Here is a 20540-nt window from a genome sequence, read left to right as displayed (position 1 = left end):
TAACATGTTTCTGTTTACTTTATTTAAAAAAAAATAGATCCTAATTTTTCAAAAATCTTGACCGATTTTTTCTCAGTTTATTTTTGTTCAATATCCACGCAAATTTGACTTTAATATTTTAGTTTGATCAAGGCTACTCAAAAGAATATCCTTTTCTTGTTTAACGACAAAAATACAATGGTTGGGTATAGTCCAATTTAAGTGGGAACATGATAATATTTGTTTATTTATTATTCCAATGAAGAAGTTCATAGAAAAAGAAAATTAGTGTGTACACTTGCAATATTCCTAAAGTTTAATCAATAAGACAACATATCACTTATAATTTTTTATAGAAAAAAAGAAAACATTGGTATTATTGCGTATTTGTACCGAAGGCCTTTTCACATTAATTTGTGTATATGCACATATCACTCGATTTAGATGTTTCTGTATTAAATAGTTAATTATACTTATATCATGCAAAATGCATTAAGAGAATGAAATCTATTACTTCATTAAATGAGAATAATTAAATGAAAGTAAATGTGGTATAAAAAATAATTATATATAAGTTTTCTTAAAATTAAAAAATTGAAAGAAAAATTATAAGAAATTGTTTTACAAATTATTGTATATATATAAACAAATTTTATCATTTGAAAGAAATTATTTTATTTTTAAATATTCAATCTTATTATAGATCTCACATCGATTATAAATAATTTAAATTTACATTATATAAATTGATTTTATAAAGTTGTCTTAAATTTAAAAGCTTATTCTTTAATATAGAGTTATATAAAAATTTATCAGTGAATTTGTTATGTGTTGAATTTCTTTTTATCAGTATATATATCTATATATAATAAAACATCCGTATTTGTTGAATTTTTTTGTTTTTGCTAGTTTGAGGATAATTTAATTTTGAAGGAAAGTGTTGTATTGCGGTTCAGACTTAAAATTTTTTTCATTTTAAAAGGGTTAGTACACTCCATGAATATTTTTTATTATTTATTTTATTCTTTACTGATAAAAAAAATATAATAGAACACTCGAAGGTGTTCCAATTCTTATACAAAATATATTTACATTGTTTTCTGTTTTAGATTTATAATTTATCATGTCACCTGTCATTGAATTAGTATTAAATCATTGTAAATGTTTAGTCCTCACATATTATATATAGGTATAAAAAGAATGTGTTGAAGATCCATTAAGTTATCATGTAAATGGATATAAATCTTATTTTACAAATTGATTTAATAGAATTGAATTAGACTTAATAGCTATTTTTTAAAAATTTGCTAACGAAAATAGTTATTTGAGTATATTAAAACTAAAGATTCAACAAATGTTTCAATTTGTTCTACTCAAGAAATGACAAAAGTTAGATAAGAGTAGTGTGAACACCTTCAATATGCATGAAGCTGAAGCCATAAGAGATCACAACTCACACACGCTGAAACACGTGCACGCGTTTATGGAACAATTTGAATTGATCGATGAGCATTAGGTAGAACTGAAGTTTCAACTATCATATTCATCTTATTTATGACCTACAAGAGTGTTGAATTCATGTGAATCTCAGATACACTTGCAGATCCCATTTTTGTTTTTTTTCCTAATAAAGAATATTCTTCAAGAATCGAAGGACCACTAAGCCAGTTAGTTTTGGTTCATATGTCATCTTTCAACTTAATATAACTTTTCCAAAGATATGTTCAAAAATATTAATGCCATTAGGTAGTAAAAAATTTCCAAAATATAATCGAATTAGAACACAGAATTTCCAGCACGTGGAGGCATGATGAGGCACAAGTTGGTTTAGTCTAACACGTAATATGTGTATAATGTATATATATATTAATACAAGTTTCTTTGTTCATTCACTCATTTTTAGGTTTTTGGATAATGTTCTACGTTTTACACAGAATATTATTGGTGAGAATTAAAGGTAAGTGAATGCAAAAAAAAAAGGGTAAGTGAATGCAAAGAGAGAATTGAAAATAAAACTTTTTTTTTTCATTTAACAGTTGTAGAAATAATGATGTTTGAGAAAAGATTAATTCATTTATCTTACTTACGATTGGGACCACAAATAAATTGAGTTATTCTTGATTCGACTTTTCTTTTTATAATTTTTGACTGTAATAAAAGAGAGAGAATATACAAATCAAAGAGCAAGAAAACTCAACTCATCGTTCAATATATAATTATACACACAATAGAAAAGTAACTAGCATCCTAATTGAAAAAGAAAATACTAATTAATCAATTAAAAAGTAAGTATTATTAGCTGTCCTTCAAAATGAGGATAAGCAAAAATTAGTATTTAATCAATTGAAAATAAGTATTATTAGCTTCCCTTCAAACTAGGATAAGAATTATTCGTCTTATTGAAGTTGTTAACACTAAAAAAACTATAAAAAAAAACATGTATTTCTGAATTAGAGTTTTTCCCATTTTGTATTTTGATGAACATCTAAATTTTCTAACATTAAGTCAATGTAATATGCAACACATGGGTTTCGATAGAGTCTTTTTCTTCATTAAGAGCTCACCAACTCCTTTATAATATTGTCTCTTATAATTCGGAAAACCTTCTTTTCGCGGATTTATTTTATCAACTATTTTTAAGATATCAAATGCATCAATAGACTTAAGAAGAACACTTCGGATTATTAACAAAAAATTCCAAGTCATTTTCTCTTATTGGTCCATCTACATGAATCATGAATCATATATTGATCATGGTATGAAAGTGACTTAAATCTTCGAGTCATAATTTGAAATTGAATTAGAAATCTTTCTGAATCTTTTTTCTTCTTGGCACATCAAATGGTATGATATTTTTGTAGATAAACTTTGTTAAATCTTTACAAGTACTTTTTCTTTTATCCTTCTTCGATAGTTGATTTCTTGTGGTTTGTGAACTTAGTACCCTCTTCTTAAAAATATTTCTACAACTCCCAACATTTTCCCCTTGGTCTTTTTTCTTTATTCAATTTCTAATCATCATTTTTAATATCAAACCTTATTTTTTTTCATTAATATTTGCTACCAACCCATAATAACCTCAAATATTTCTTCTTTTTTCTACTTCATTAGTAATTGGATGCTAGTTTTTTTAGTGATCAAAGAGATCTCCTTCTGAAACAAAAAATGTCAGTGTCATGAGTTCGTGAGTATGAGTGGTTTTCAGTGAACATGGAGATGCGAAAGCTAAATTGTCTTGGTGTTGTGAGCTTGTGAGATTGGTTTCTAGTGAAAAAATAGGTGTAAAAGCAAAACCTTGCTATTGGCGTGAGTTTGTGAGCTAGTGATTTCTGAATTTCTTGAGAAGAAGAAATCGTGACTTTACAAGGAGAAAAGTGTAATTTTACGTATTGAAGATTATGTAAGAAAAACATTATAATGTGCCTTTTTTTTAATCGGGATTGAACATTAATTGAAAACCATTAATTTAAAAAGGTGAAGTAATGTATGGAAATGTAGTAAAAGAGATACGAGAAGACTACGATTTGTACGATTTTACAATCTTGCTTATTCGACTCACACTAAATTTAATTATAGGAACCTTCATCGATTCTCACTAGTTAAATACTTTCATTTATATGAGTTCGAACATCTAATAGTTTGCATAATCACGTTCAAGAATCTTTGCATAATACACATCTTAAATCACACAACAAAACATTTCATCCTTGACATTCAATACCTCGGTAGATTTTACCCATTGCCTAGGCTCTACTTAACCTAACACACTTTTTCTCTTTAAAAGAATATAATTTTGCTTCTTAAAATCCCCCCTTTTTGCAAAGTGAGCTCTTTAACTCGCCTAGTAAGCAATTGAGAGTTTTCAAATTCATCGACTTTGCCCAAAGTTTTCAAATTGAAAGCAATTAGGTTGCTCAATGACCACTGGGAATCTAAAAGTCTAACAATCTCCAGTGAGTAAAAATCTCACATTCTTAACTAGTGACCCAATGACCACAGCCAACCTAAGCTCTTTGGATTTTTCAAAAAGATTTCTTTCCTACTAACAATTTCGTTTGCCTAGCGACCAAGCCCATTTCATTGGAATCGCCTAGCGAACTATGGCTCGCTCAGCGAGTAGAACGTCCACAACTCACTAGAGTTTTAATTTTTTATTTTCACTCACTAATGTTGGCTCATCCAATGAATTTGTATAAAACTAGAGACATGGCAGATATATCAATTTTCTCAATTGCCTCTAATAGGTGTTTTCATCTCCTTTATAAACCATAAAAGGCAAAAATAAATTAAAAGTAATGTACCTTACTCTCACATATACTATATATATATATAGTCCTTGATCATAAACAATCAATCTATTTACACCATAAGACAATAATTCAACATAACAAGGTTCAAATAGGAATGTAGAGCTCTTCACAAGGATTCCTATGATGTATTTCGATATTTAAACATTGAAATAAATCGGTCAAAAACTTAGAAAGAGTGCAGAAGAAGAAAAAGGAAATAGATAATAGTTTTTATAAAATAAAATTCAATTAACTAATTTTTATTTATAATTTGAATGTTTTGATAATATAATAATAAAGTGTTTTTTATAAAAATATTTATACTATTTACAATTTCTATAAAATCATATTTAAAAGACTCAATTTATTATTTAACTTCCTTAATGAAATTTCACAAAAAGTTCTTTAAATATTAAAAATGTAATCTTAAAAGTTTTAATAACGGAGTAAATACATTCATTATTGATTGGTAATAATAATCATTAGTTTAATTACATATGATATTTTTTTTACATAAAACTAGAAATAATATGAATTCTAATTATTTTTTTTATTAATTAGTATTATAAACATTTTTCTTTTTAATCATAATAAATAGATTCATTATTAATTATCAATTTTTCTAATACAATAATATGAAAATAATTTGAACATTGTTTAAATTATTAAAAAAAGTAAAAACAAAATCCCTGTATAGAAATATGGTATAAGGAGCTATTTTCCACTAGGTAGTGTAAGGAAAAAAATAATGTTTATGATACCAATTTGAAGATGGGCATCAAACTCACAATATGAAAAGTAAATAGATTTATTTAGGTAATACATACTGACATAGTTTACTAGGGTATTTTTATTTTATTAGGGTTTATTGTGAAAAAAATAATCATTTTTGGTCATTGGATAATTCTATTCGTATTCGGCTATTGTTTTCTGCACATCCATAATTACAAACTACACCCCACGATAATAGAAAAAGACTCAAATATCTTTCATCATTGTACCACACTACCATTTTCCATAATGGCCACTGTTATTGAGGAAGAAAACAGAAAGAACGCTGCAGAAGAGAAAAAATACAGAAAAAAAAAAAAAAAACTCATTTTGAAAATCTCTTTCCATAACCTATTTCATGTAAGATTTAAACTCGTTCTGCTAGACATTGTATTAATTTTGAAAAAACTTCTTCCAAAATATATTTCATACGTTTTAAAAACTGTTATGAGAATCTCATCCTAAAAGTTCTGTTTTAAAAATTTTATTCTGAAAATTTCAGAAAATGTTTTACAGAAAGTTTCCAGAACATGTAAAATGCTCATTTTGAGAATTTGTGGGCGCACTAAGAAATTGTAGGCTTTCATCTTTTCTCTTTTCTCTATCCGCACATCTCACTATTTTTCTTTGCATTCCTGCAAATTAGGTTTTACAATATAAAAATCAACTTTAAAACCTAAGTTCTGGACCGATCAACTTTTTCTTGACGCTTTAATATCAACAATTTTGGAAGAAAAGAAAAAGTAAGCCATAGGCTTGCAGTAGTCATCGTATTTACATATTTACACATATGAGCACAAAAAAAACAGTAAGAAGCGAAGGACAAACATTTAAGCTAGTTCTTCTTTAGCTGCAAATATCTTTCTCTCCTCAAATGCAAGCCTCTTCTTTAAGCGTTCTTGGTGCTCAGAAAATGCCCAAAACAAATCCCTCATAATACTAGCTATCTTGAATTCTTTACTTCCTGAATATACAACCTTCAAATTGTTCATTGTTCCTCTCTGTTTTTCCTGCAATATATTCTGCTGAAGAAAACAATGAAAACATAGCCTGTGAGGATTATTACTACCTTGTATAAACAACTTTCTGAAGTAAAATTCTGGATACAAACCTACCTCTGATATATGCACCAATTCTCCTATTGATGCTTTAATATTTTCTAATCCCACTAGTTTTTCAAGTACCACCCAAGGCCTAAAAACCACAATGAATAGATCAATTTTAAACAGAGGTTTTACTAAATCAGTATATATACAATTTTGTAAGAATTGATGGTTAAGTTATTAAAACAATTAATAAGAAATAAAAAAAGAAATTGACAAGCCTGGTTTCAACGTTAAGTTGAAACAACACAATAACAATGAAAACCATAGTAGACATCAATATTTAAGAGCTAAAATGTAGAATACCTGCCAGTTGAAGATGTTATGATGCAGTTGGGATTATTCAAAAAGCCACACAGCTCTTGGAACTCTTTTTCAGAATGCACCATAATGGCTCCCCTAGTATATACCTCCATTGACAAATTTGGAAAAATGAAGACTCTGACTGATAGAGAAGTATGTCTTCGTAAGAATTCTGCAACTGTAGATGAACATAACTTTTTATCCATATTTGTAATCATTATCATACACACATTTTTCGTTCCCCCGAGATCCCTGTCTTCCATTCTTCGGTCGTGACAACTGACTAAACAAAATATAAGGAAAAATAAAAATCAAACGAAATCCAAGGAAAAATCAAAGGAAAAGGTAAGAGGATTCATATTATGGAACATCCTTGTAAAAATATAAATAACTACTACCCTAATAAAAGTCAAGGTTGATGAATATAATACTGGGGTGTCTAGAACTATGTTAAATAGAGAAAAAGCTGTGAAAAGAGCCATAAATTTCTTAATCGCAGCGAAAAGGTTTTTGAAGCTGAACCTAGCGAGTTTAATTTACTTATAGTGTTAACCTCTACTATACATCGGAACAAACCTTCAGGTGAATATGCACTCACTATAGACCGCCTAGCACATTGTGTTTCCTGTAAAGGGCAATAGATTAGAGGATATAATATTAGCACCCAGAACACGTCCAGTATCACTATTTTTATATCTTCCTCAGCAAGCAAGGTCATAGAAAGGAATCGTAGTTACATAGAGAGGCATGTACTACTTGCCTTTATCATTCTTCCAAAGTAAGTAATTTGACGTGCGGAGTTAGACCTGTTGCCTCGATATGGAACCATTCCAAAGCCAGAATCTTCCTTTGGCATTAAAAAAGAAGAACAATTATCCACAAATGAAGCCACTGCACGATCTAGCTCCCATTTAGGCTGAACTACACAAATGTTCTCTATTGATGTAGCAGTCAATTTTCTTGCATTTGGTCCATGCAACCAAAAAAGTATAAAAGTACAGAAGCATTGTTCCTCTCCTGTTTTCCAAGAATGTTCTCTTTGTTGCACCTATGTAAGCATACACAATATCAAGCCCAAAGGTAAAACTGAAGTAATTTTAATCTAGAATATAAGAAAGTTTATTGTTATTTTCCGAACACCAAAGGTGTATATGTTTTTATTCTCGTCATTTGGTCGGAAAAAACACATCATCAATTAAGAACATTATCATCTTTACCCTCAAAAACCATTCTACTAACATAAAAATAAGATAAAAACAAGGAAACAAGAATATAATGTGAAAATCCCAAATTGAAAAAAAAAAACCACAACCATTATTTAATGACAACTAGAGAGTAATACTATGTGAAAATTTGTACAACACATAGACTACCCTCTCAAGCCTTTTGACCTCATGCCTTTGACCTCATATACACTCACACTATCCAAAGTAAGAATTTAACCAAACCTCACAACATTTTACTACAAGAGTATAAGAGAAGTCATATACAAGCTTAGTGTTTTTGACTGGGATAAGAAAAATCAGGGACTTAAAATCCATCTTAGGCGATATTAAACTTTCCAATACATATTATGTTCATCAGCCCAACAATCTTTACCCTGATTAAAATAAACACATCTTCATTGCCTATACCAACAATCATACTCCAACAAGAGTATACTCACTTGGAATTAAATCATCCCAAGACATTGCATGCACCCTGCATCAATGCTAACCAATGCACGTGTATAATCACCACGCACCCTGCATTAATATTGGCCAATGCTCGTGTATAAAATTACCGCTAGAGAAACATATTCTAACACTCACAATCTCCCAACCAGGAGCTAACGTGTCACAGTCCTCCAGTTTCAAATCTGACAAACTAAGAGTTGTCACGTCATCTCTTCCTTCCTCAAGCAAATCTAGAGACGTAACAAGTCTTCACCGCATAGCCACTGCTGGACCTCCACACAATCACCGGAGCAACCAAACTGCGACCCCACCGCGCACAATCGCCGACGACGCAGCACCACTGCTCCTCCTTACACACATGTTGGACATCGCCACAACTCCACCTTTATCGTGCATGCCTCACCGGACCTCCTACCTTGTCGGAAAACGTAGAAACAAATCACAAGTTCTCCTCCAAACAATTGTAGGAAGACGCATGCGAGCCACTGCGACATCTATGGAAACAGATCGCACACCATGTGAGCCCAGATTCACAAGTTACACCACGTGAAAACCAAGGTAGATCTGCAAACCATAGAGCACTTCCTCCACGTGCAAACCACAAGATAATAACGTGGAAACCCCAAAATTGGAGAAAAAACACGATATTGTCTAATGACAACCAGAGAATAACACTATGTGAAAATTTGTACAACACAAAGACTATCCTCTCATGCCCTTTGACTCCAAGTACACACACACTCTCCAAAGCAAGAATTTAACGAAACCTCATAACACTCTACAACAAGAGTATAAGAGAAGTCAAATACAAAGTTAAGTGTTTTTGACTGGGGCAAAAAACACCATGGACTTGGAGTTCATTATATATTTACCAACACTCTCACTCCCTAACTTATCATAGGCGATCTGGAGCTTTTCAAAACGTATTATCTTCTTCAGCCCAACAGATTCAAACAACCTCAATATGAGTTTTCTCTCTTTTTATATCTTCATCTACTTCAACCAACTAGTTTCATTGCTCCAAGAATCCTTTGATCCATTTCACCTTGAGCTCTAAAGAAACAATAACATAAAACCTTCTCACAAATAAAGAAAAAATCATGCATTATTATTTCTCAAATAAGAAAGAAAAAACCTCACATAAAAATCCAAACATATTGTTGAATATAGAGAAAAATAGGGTTTGATATTAATCTTCCTTGTGTATACACCACACATACGGTAATCTATTTATAATAGAGAGGTACAACTAAAAGGAATAACTAAAAATAAATAGAGTAAATAGAAGATATTGTGATTAACAATATCTTAACAATATCAAACAATATCTAACACTCACATTCAAGTTGGAGCATATAAGTCATGCGTCAAGCTTGTTACAAATATAATCAATTTTAAGCGTTCGTAAAGACTTAGTAAAAATATATGCTAACTGATCACTTGAGTTAACAAACTCAGTCTTGATATCACTTGAGTTACCACCAATGGAGACACAATACCCAGATGTAGATCTTCTATCAGAAGAAGATATTGCCCAATCAGCATCTGAATAGCAAACAACTCTTGTATGGTTAACCATACAATAATCCTTTCCCAGAAGATCATTTAATATACTTCAAGATATGAATGACTATATTCCAATGATCTTCACATGGAGAATTAAGAAATTGACTTACCACACTAAGATATAACAATACCATCATTGGACTGTGCCACTTCAATACCCAAGAAATATCTGAGTTTGTCAAAATCTTTGGTCTAAAAATGGTGACAGAAATGTTGTTTCAACTGAGAGATGTGATGGTTCTCACTACCTGTAAGAACAATGTCATCAATATATACTATCAAGAAAACACATCCAACACTCAAGTGTTGATAAAACACAGAATGATTTGTTTCACACCAAGTAATACCAAATTGTTAAACAACATTGCTAAACGTTCCAAACCAAGCCCTGGGAGACTGTTTTAGGCCATATAGGGATTTGCGAAGACGATATATACCATCTCAGAAGACTCCTCTTGAGCAACAAACCCAGGAGGTTACTATATAGATTTCTTGTAAATCACCATTGAGAAAAGCATTTTTAACATCGAGTTGATAAAGAGACCATTGTTGAAGAGCAGTCATGACGATAAATAAACGAACAGAAGTCATCTTTGCCATATGGAAAATCCAACCCAAAAATTTGAGTATAACCTTTAGCCATAAGACGAGCTTTGAAGCGATCAATAGTACCATCAGGTCCAACTTTGATAGCAAACACCCACCTACAAACAACAATATATTTCCCTGACGGTAACGGGACCAATTCTCAAGTTCCACTATTATGAAGAGCACTTACTTCATATGCCATGGCTTGATGCCAACTAGGATAGGCTACAGCTTCACGGACAATTTTTGGAATTGTCATAGAAGAAATAGAGGAAAGACATGTATAAAAAGGTAATGACAGTCGATGATAACTCAAAGCAATATAATGGGGAGAAAGGTTACGTGTAGAACGCATACCTTTTCGGAGAGGAATAGGAAGATCAAACTCAGGTGTCAAAGTCGGAGGAGACAGAGTAGTTGCCACTTGATTGGAGTCACATGGTGGTGGTTGAGAACGGTTTCAGCGACTATAAACCTGAAAGAGCGATGGAGAAGAAGTTGACTGAAGAGCAGAACTGATGGTGAAAAGAACATAGTAAGAGGGTCACAAACAACAGAAACATTAAATGTACTAGGAGCGTTGACAGGATTGGATGGAGACAGAGGTGAAGATTAACTCTTAAAATAACGGGAGAACTTATCAAAGATGACATCTGTAGACACAAAATAACAGTTAAGAAAATGAGAAAAACATTTGTATCCTTTTAGTGATCTTGTAAACCCTAAGAAAAAATACTTATGTGATCTAGGAAAACTTTTGTCAAGACGAGCACTGAAATTATGAACAAAACATCTAGACCCAAAACTCTTAGAGGTAAAGGATGAAAAGGATCATGAGGGAATAAAATGGGATGAGGTATGTTATTATCTAAAACCGAAAAAGACATGTGATTAATGAAATAACATGCAGTAAGAATGACATCACCCCAAAGATGTTCAGGAACCTCTCCATGAATTAAAAGAGTGTGAGTTGTTTCAATAAGATGTTTATTTTTACGTTCAGCTACATCATTTTGTTGAGGTGTATAACCACAAGAAGTTTGATGCAGAATACGATGAGAAGTCATACATTTTTTAAAAGAATGAGAAAGATATTCACAGCCATTATCATTGCGCAAAATTCTAATAGAAACACCAAACTGAGTTTTAGTTTCAGTAAAATAAGTTTGAAAGATATGAAATAATTCAAAACGATTTTTCATCAAAAATAATCAAGTACATCTAGAATAATCATCAATGAAAATAACAAAGTATTGAAAACCTAAAGTAGACTTAACGCTGCTAGGTCCCTAAATGTCAAAGTGAACCGTGACAAAAGGGGACGAAGCACCATGTGTGACACTACGAGGAAAGGAAGTACGACTATGCTTGCCTAATTGACATGACTCACACCAAAACGGGACAAATTGGACAAGGCAGGGACAAGCTGATGTAACCTGGCAAGGCTTGGATTCTCCTTTGTATCAAGAGCCCTAAACAATCCATAATTGAGTTGGGGATCCTCCTTCTTTTGTTTCATCTAATACACCTGCTATGCTCAACAAATTTCTCAAATGGTATAAGGATCAACAGTCTTCTAGTTCATTGCATCTATCGCACATGCATATACATATTTTGTTGGTCTGACCTAATCTTCTTCTCCTAATCCTTGGGTTTTTGATTCGGAAATTGGTGCAGGACATGCAAAATGTCGTCGATGATTATCATACCTTACAAAGGCTAATCCTTGTTGCTAATAAAACCCCTTCAGGCATGTGTACTGGTATGGCGTCTGTACAGAACACAAACACATACAACAAGGTACATTGGCAACAATCTCACTAGAGAAAAAATGGTGAAGCAATAAATGCACCCACAATTGCAAAAGAAAAAAAAAACTAGTGGTAGACCACCTGGGAAGAAAAATCAAGTTAAAGGTATAAACATGTTCCCACCATTAGTGACTCAATCATTAATTGCAAATTCTACAACTACAGGATCACAAGTTTCCACCAACTCATCAATCATAGAAACACATCCTAGAACAGTAACCAATAAATTTGTTACAACATGTATTAAGCATGTTGTTACTCATTATGAGGTCGTTATGGTCTGTCCTAAAGAAGAAATAACTTATAAACCCAGCCTTCATAATTCTCCTATAAATTCATATACTAACACAAAAAATAAGAAGGAATTAGTCAGCAATACCTCTCTTGTACTTTTGGAAAATTCAATACTAGACATGTCAAAGTTAGCCAACCCGACTCACATGGGTTGGCTCACCACGAGCCGGGTTGAAAATGAGTGAACCCAACCCGGCTCAACCCACCACGGGTTGGTGGGTTAAGTGGGTTGGCTCACCAACCCACCTAAAAAAATTATTTATTTATTTATTTTTTAGTATTCAAATATTTAAATAATTTTTTAAGTAACCCATGAGATGACAATTATAATAAAATCAAGAACCACTGTCTTGATTATGCTCACCACCAATATATGAATAATTGTTTCCAAGAAAGTATCCATATAGTCTAAGAAAGCATGACTAATATTACAAATTTTTTGTCATGCTATTCAACAAAATATAAATAAAGAAACTATACATTTTTGTCATGTTAATTTAGAAAAATTTGTTTATAAGACGATTCCTTGAATAATTTACTACAAAGATTATAGTTAAAGATTAAAGTATCAACATATATAACTTGACAATCAAATTAATTAAACATTCAAACTATTCAAATATTATTCAACAACATTCTAGCATTTAAAAATATGAAATTGTGAACATATATAATAGGAGTAGTAAATAATTATTAAAAAAATAAAAAAAAAATAAAAGAAAATTCTAAAAAAATTAAAAAAAATTGTAAAAAAATGTTGGTGGGTTAAGTGAGTCAACCCACCATCAACCCGGCTCGACCCGTGGGTTAAGTGAGCCGGATTGAGTTCAACTCACTTTTGAAAAAATTGAATTTTTCTCAACCCAACCCGACTCGAACCCATGGTGAGTCGGGTTGGTTCATGGGTTGAAACCCATTTTGACATCTCTATTCAATACCAAAATGAGTTTCTCATCCCTGACAAGGAAACACAGAACTAGTCACAAATGGATCTATCACATATTAATTTTTTTGATTTAGAGATGGAGTAATGGTCAAACTTCTCATTAAAAGACATAGGAATCTTTGATGAAAATTTTTTTTATTGTCAAGCTTCAACTCATTTGGAGGAGGTTGATGCATGAAGGTATTTTGTTGAGATTTATCTGACTTTGTGCAATAACATCTGACACTACAGTGGATAACACTATTCTTTAGTTTATATTAACTTTTGATATCAGAATCATTGTTTAAAAAGTCTATCTTAATGAGATTTCTTAGACATTTTGTTCCATCAGCTATCGAGCCACTATTGAACCACCCATTTCTAAACCCACGCACGAGATGTATATACCTCGATGTGAGAGGGTGTGTTAGAAGTCCCACATCGACTAGAGATAAGACAATTTCATGGTATATAAGTGGGGTGCAAACCCCACTGGCTTAAGCCTAACTCAATCTCATAAAATCGGCTTATAAAGTGAGGTTTGCATCCCACTTATATACTATGAAATTGTCTTATCTCTATTCGATGTGGGACTTCCAACACACACCTCTCACATTGAGATATATACATCTCGTGCGTAGGTCTATAAATGGGTGGTCCGATAGCGACCCGATAACGGGTGGAACAAAATGTCCAAGAAACATTTAAGATCATGTGATATGGTGCTAATAATAGATTGTTCTGACAAGACCATAAGAAGAATGCTAGTATTACATTAACCATCACACTTTTCATTATATGTAGAATTTATCCAAGTGTCACTGAAAAAGAAAGTGTAGATATACAATTTAAAATCAAGATGGGCAACCTGTGTTGATTTGTACTTGAAAGTGTTTTTCTACAATCTACACAAGTTAGTCTGAAAATCAGTAAACTTATGACATTCTCTAGCAATTTAATCTCCAAGCCCTTTACCAAAATTACTTTAGTCTTCCAACCAATCAACTTCATGAAAATTTAGCCTTCAAATTTGTTTTGGACTACATTCAAACATGGCTTAAGACAACATGTTCAGTTAATGACTCATCTGAAAGGATCATCCTCAATCATACCAAAATGGCTTACTTGAGAAATAATCCCACCATACCATATGTCCACAAAGGATCCCAACATCTAAATGCACCCCAGAAGAGCCCAACCATTGTCATACTAACCAATGTTGGCAATCATTGTTGACACTCAATGATAAGTAAATATGATTATATTTTTATGATGATTGTATTGTTAATTGTTTTATGTTATACATCTTATGTTAGCTACAATATTATGTGTATCTACGTTTAGTCCATATTTTCCTTTGTTATTCTTTATTATATATATGTTATCCTATATGTATTTTCTACACAAAGGAATCAATCCTATACATAATTTTCACTATTTTCAACAATTTAGAGTGATTAACTAAAACAAGACGTCACTGGCTTATGGCTTCAAATGTCTATTATCACTCACCAAAAAGTCATTACAAATCTAATGTTATAGTAGTAGTAGACTAAATTCGCTTAATTTTGCAAAAGTAAACAAAGTATAGAGTTAAATATATTTTTCATCACTTAATTTTCAGCAAAAATTATAATTAGTCCATCTTCGAAACCTTGACCCAATTTAGTCTCCAACTTTAGAAATGTATATTAGTTCTTTTAACCAGATTTTGCTAGATTTATTTGACGTTTCAAACACATTTCATAATAGTTTATTAACTAACATTGAAGCAAAAATGTGTCAAACGGTGTAAACAACTCAAATACTAACATGAAAAATGTTTGAAACATTAAATAAACTTAACAAAATTTGGTTAAAATGACTAAATCCAAACATTTCTGAATTTAAGGAACTAAATTGAGTCAAAGTTTCGAAGAATGATTAATTTCAATTTTCACTGAAAGTTAAGAGGGCAAAAACATATTTAACCAAACAAATTTTAATAACCTAGAATTGCATGTTCGAAGAAATAAAAGTAGATTTAAACATAAAATGTGAGTTTAAAAGGCTCAAGGTATAATAGAGTAAACCATGACTGACCCCATCAACAACGGCGTCGTAAAAGCGAATGTCTTCTTGATTGAAGACATGAGAAGCACAAACCCTAGTTCCATGATTGAGTAAACCACACTCTTCATCTTGAAGTTGTTTGGAGAGGGGTCTGAAACGTTGTTTAAAGGCTTCAAGGTCTGTCCAGTTTTGAAAATTTGAAGAATGAAACACAACGTCATTTTCTGGAGAGAAATCCAAGTATTTCACCCTGAGAGTATCTCCATCGAACAAAACGTAGACTGTATACCATGCGTCATCTTCGTAAGTTCTAAACTCCGTCGAATAATTGATTAAGGGAGTGACAACACTCCTCGTCACCATTTTTTCTCCTGCCACTTAGATAATGAGAAAGCACCTAGTCATAGATAAGACTAGCCCTGTCAAAGCATTTTCGTGTTGCATTGATAGAAGATCCATTCGAGCATACACTAAGTGCATAAATTGCTCATAGAAAGTAAACAGCAATTATCCTTGCCATTAGGTGATATTTATAATAAAATTAACAAAACAAAAACCACATATATGTCATAAAGTTTAAAATACTTCGTATACTCACACTAACAAAATCCTAACACAGAAAATGAAACCCAAATATTTAGCTCATTTAAAATGGCAATAATAAAAATTGTGAGTAGAAAGATAAATTTCACTCTTACATAGGATCTGCAGTTTAGTTAAAAGAACCAAATATTTGACAAAGTACTCTTTCCACAAGGGCATCAAAAGAATTCCTTCTCAAACCATCAATCCATGCAAGTATGGATTAGATCATTTTAAGGAAATAATGGTTTTGTTTTGGCAGCTCCCTGGTAGGGCTTCAGGGGCAATAAAACAATTAATTCTTGCAATTTAACATATAAGTCAAAGCACAATTTCTTCTCTTTTCTTACATTTGCCTCCGACTCCAATTTCCAATACACTCCATCTTCACATACTCAATAAAAACACTTCAAAACAATAAAATTTCAGCCCATTTCACAATCCATCACCAAGAAATCTAAAAATAGCTCACCAACAATTCATCACCATCAAACTACATTGCAACAAAAAAAACTCAATTATCAAGTAGTTCTTCATCTCAAAGAAAACGAACAATGAATATAAATCCACCTATTCAACCATTCAACAAAGGCTTCTCTTTTCTCAAATCTCCCAACACCTAATCCCATATTCTTCCCTAAACTCTCACCCCCAAAACTCATCAGCATCGTAAACAGGAGCGTTGAAGCGCCAAAACCAGCGCGACCTTGACACTACTGTGGCCGCTCCACGACGGTTCTCTAATGCAGAGCCGATTCAGCCAAGCTATGTTTCTCGTGCGACGAGGTTCACTCCACCAACCACTCCGTTGTGGTTGGGAAACCAGTACCTCACTTCTCACCCTCTTTTAACCAAAGCAAAATAACACCACAAAGACCACAACGTTCGGAAACCTAAATCACACCCACAAACACAATAAAACCGAATACGCCTACCACAAATCGATTAATACAAAAATAAAAACACAAATCTAACCTCATTCACGCATCAAACCAACAAACCTAACACACTCAGGCCATGGGAGACGAGAACGAACCTCAACGAATGACAACCCCTCGAAACAGAAATTAGGGCACACCTTAGGAGAGTAATAGTAACCCAAAATGAAGTGAAATCCAACCAACAACTTCACGAATCCAACAAATGCAACCGCAACCGAGAATGAGGAGAGGGAATGGAATAACAAGCAAAACTAATACAACGAGACTTAGTTTACTCTCAAATTCAAATTCAAGGACAGTTTACAAAATGACCCTCTGCTAACTGATAACCAGGACCCACTAATGAATAAAAAATTGGAAAATGATTACGTGGAACCCATACGAATGTAATTTTTATGGGCGTCGTACCACTGCCCATCATGAAATATTTCATCATTAAATATTAACTAAAAAAGTACAACAACCTATGATACAATAAATATATCAAATTCGGTATGTACACTATGATTTATATATATATATATATATGATAATCATCTTTTATAATTTATTTTAAGAATAATAGAATACACTACATTATATATAAATATTAAAAAAAATATAGTAATTTTTAGAAATATAATAAATATATAAATATTATTAGGTGAATTTAAATTAAAATACTATATTAATTTATAATAAAAACTATTTTTTGTTAACAATTTAGAGATTAATTGTAAACTTTTGAAATTTTTAGTGTTAATGTTTAGTTTATAAATTAGTCACTTATTTTTTGTTACTAAAATTGATCTCTATTAAAATATTTTCTTGTAGTATATTATGATTTCATAAATTAAATACTTCATTTATAAGTATCTATAAAATATTTTAAAGTATCAAATACGGATACGTGTTGGACACGGATACGTGTAAGACATCAATACGTGTTAAACACAGATACATGTTGAACACGAATACCTAATGTAAATTGAAATATCAATTTATCATAGACAACAAATCTTCAAATTGTGTGGGTCACTATTAATGACTAATCATTTTACTTTCTTCATCTATAATTTAAGACGAGCTTTTATACAGAAAAAATTACCGTTTAGATTATGCATTAGTATTAATTTGTTCATTTTCACTTAATCAGGTAATTATTACGTTTGAATCACATGTCAAATTCTTTTTAAAATGTTTAAAAGAGTAACTTTGGTAAGATTAAGTAAAGTATTAATTTATTTTACTAGTTTATAAGTTGAATTAATCAATATAAAAGATATAAAAGTGTTGGATTAGTATACTAAGATAAGCCATTTTAGAAACTATTATAATTAAGCTGCTTCAAACTATATAATTTATTAATTTTTTCATTATGATCTTTTATATTTCAATAATTTTTAATGAAATTTTTTTAAATAAACAATTTATATAATTTTTTATTATTAAAATTTTAAAAAGTAGTAATTAAAAAATAAAATGATAAAATAACTATATTAATTTATAAAATAATTAAATTTAGATTTAACAAGGGGTACAGATGAAAACACAATTATTTAGTTTAAGATACCAATTACTTAAAATGTAAAATTGGGAAAAAAATTGTATACATCAAAGAAACGAATTCATTTCATTATATATAGGTATACACAATTTTTTATTACAAATATTTATTTAAATTTTAAAAAAATAGTTATTAAAAAGGACAAAATGATAAAATAATGATTTTAATTTATAAAAGAATTAAATTTAAATTAATAGTCATTTAAAAAGTAAAAAAATGGAAATCTAATTATTTTAGTTTAAAACAATGTTTATTTGAAGATTAAAATTAAAAAACTAAAATATGTACATAAAAAAAGTTTATATAGAAGTATAGATATTAAAATTGTTTCACCTACCGTGATAGCAGCCACACCTATTATAGATAACCCACGATCATCCATTTAAAACAAACTTAAGAATTGGATTTTTTTTATTTAATAATAAAATAATTTTATTTAAAATTTATATCTTGAGTTTTCAAATACAAAAATATTAATTAAATTATTGTAATTAATTTAATTTAATGTTTCTTTTTCTAATAGACAGTGGAATAAATTCATTTAATATTTATTAAGACATTGTTTATTTTAAATAAGTTTGTATTAATTTTAGTTTTGAAAAACTTTTTTAATGGTTATATATGCATTTAGAAAAAATATATTTTTTTATATAATTAAGAATTTTAATTGTTTATAATTTTTCAATCATATAATTTTCTTTAAGATATTTAACTTTTAAAATAAATCTAATATATTAAGATCCAACAAATTTTCATGTTTTAAATATTTTACGATGTTTAAGCATTTTTCTTTCAATACATATAAGTTAGTGACTTTAATTTTTTCCACACTAAATAAAAAATAAAAATATTTTCAAATATTTTAAATTTTCAAATCTACTATTTTATGATTTTATTATCAACGTTTTATCAAATTATTTCTTTATATGACAAATATATTTTTCATGAAACTTAAGCTCTATATCCATATCAAAACTAATTTCCTTTGTAGAAATCAATGCATGATCAAATTCATTTTCTTTGTATCTTCAAAACAATAATACAAAATCTTTTAATTGTTCAATAATTTCATCAATGCACATATATTTTGATTATAAATTGAGTTAACTACGAATAAAATATCATACCAAAAATTCAAAGTTTTCTAATTCATAAATTGCTAAGCAATCAACTTCACTTTTTATTTTAGGATAATCACTAGCTTGAGCTAATTCAAATAAAACATATCTTATTTATGAAGTTTGAAATCTTACAGCTTTCACACTTTCAATATGGCTTTCTCAACGTGTTTGTGAAAACGATGTAAGAGTTAAGTTATGTATATGGTCTTGTAAAATTTTTCATCTTTTTGTAGAAGAAGAAAATAAAGTATATATTGTAAGCATAAACGCAGAATATGATCTTATTATTCATTCTGACATCTTCATGCACATAATCACACTTTTACGCACATAAACGCACATTTATGTACATAAACATAATATAAATCATAATATCGTACGAATCGTTGGGCCTACCCGACACATTTAGGTCTCTAAGCCCGCTTGACACCCTTAGGTCGCCAGGCCCGTGAGGGTCACTAAGCTTGTCTAGCCTGTCTGAGTCATCGGGCCTGTTTGGGTCATCGGGCCTGTTAGGGACGTTGGGCATGCCCGATCCATTTATGTTGTCGGGCAGCCTAATACGTCTCAATCGTGGGGCCCGTCTGACTAGTTTGGGTCGTCGGGCCTGCCCGACCTATTTTGGTAGTCAGGCCCACTCGACTTGTGTCGTTAGGCCTGTCTGACTCGTCTTGATCATCAGGTACATCAGTCCCACCTTGGTCGTCAAGTATGTTCTCTTGTCTTGGTCATCGGGCCCATCTGACCTGTCTTGGTCATTGGGCCAATCCGGTCCGTCTTTGTCATTAGGCCAATCTAGTTTGTCTTGGTCGTTGGGCCTATCCTGCCTGTCTTGGTCATCGAGCACATCTGATTCGTTTGTGTCGTCGGGCACATTTGGGACGTTAGGCTCGTCCAACCCATTTGTATTGTCAAGCTAGCCCGATACGTGTGGGTCATTGGGTCCGCCCCCCGCCTGCGTGGGTCGTCAGGCTTGCCCGACCTGTTTGGGTC

General features: G+C 31.2%; 1 protein-coding gene across 5 annotated transcripts; it reads right to left on the bottom strand.

Annotated features, from left to right (window-relative positions):
* Positions 1-5612: 5612 nt before the first annotated feature.
* Positions 5613-17187, bottom strand: LOC114195491 (uncharacterized). 5 transcript variants are annotated; one of them, XM_028085978.2, is made up of 7 exons: positions 16976-17187; positions 15388-15754; positions 7206-7493; positions 7022-7070; positions 6449-6728; positions 6155-6233; positions 5613-6064 (listed from the first exon to the last, which is right to left on the bottom strand). In XM_028085978.2, the coding sequence occupies exons 2-7, from the start codon at positions 15718-15720 to the stop codon at positions 5870-5872; spliced, it is 1224 nt and encodes a 407-aa protein (XP_027941779.1). In that variant the 5' UTR covers positions 15721-15754; positions 16976-17187; the 3' UTR covers positions 5613-5869. The 5 variants fall into 5 exon arrangements, with proteins under 5 accessions (XP_027941779.1, XP_027941783.1, XP_027941780.1 ...); XM_028085982.2 differs by having other exon boundaries at positions 5613-6061; XM_028085979.2 differs by having other exon boundaries at positions 15388-15776; positions 16976-17177.
* Positions 17188-20540: the final 3353 nt, after the last annotated feature.

Source organism: Vigna unguiculata, chromosome 8 (assembly GCF_037176805.1).
Source record: "Vigna unguiculata cultivar grain cowpea cultivar isolate G323 ecotype 2 chromosome 8, ASM3717680v1, whole genome shotgun sequence".
NCBI lineage: Eukaryota > Viridiplantae > Streptophyta > Magnoliopsida > Fabales > Fabaceae > Vigna > Vigna unguiculata.
Note: the sequence above shows the minus strand (reverse complement) of the source record. Positions and strands in the feature narration are given on the sequence as shown.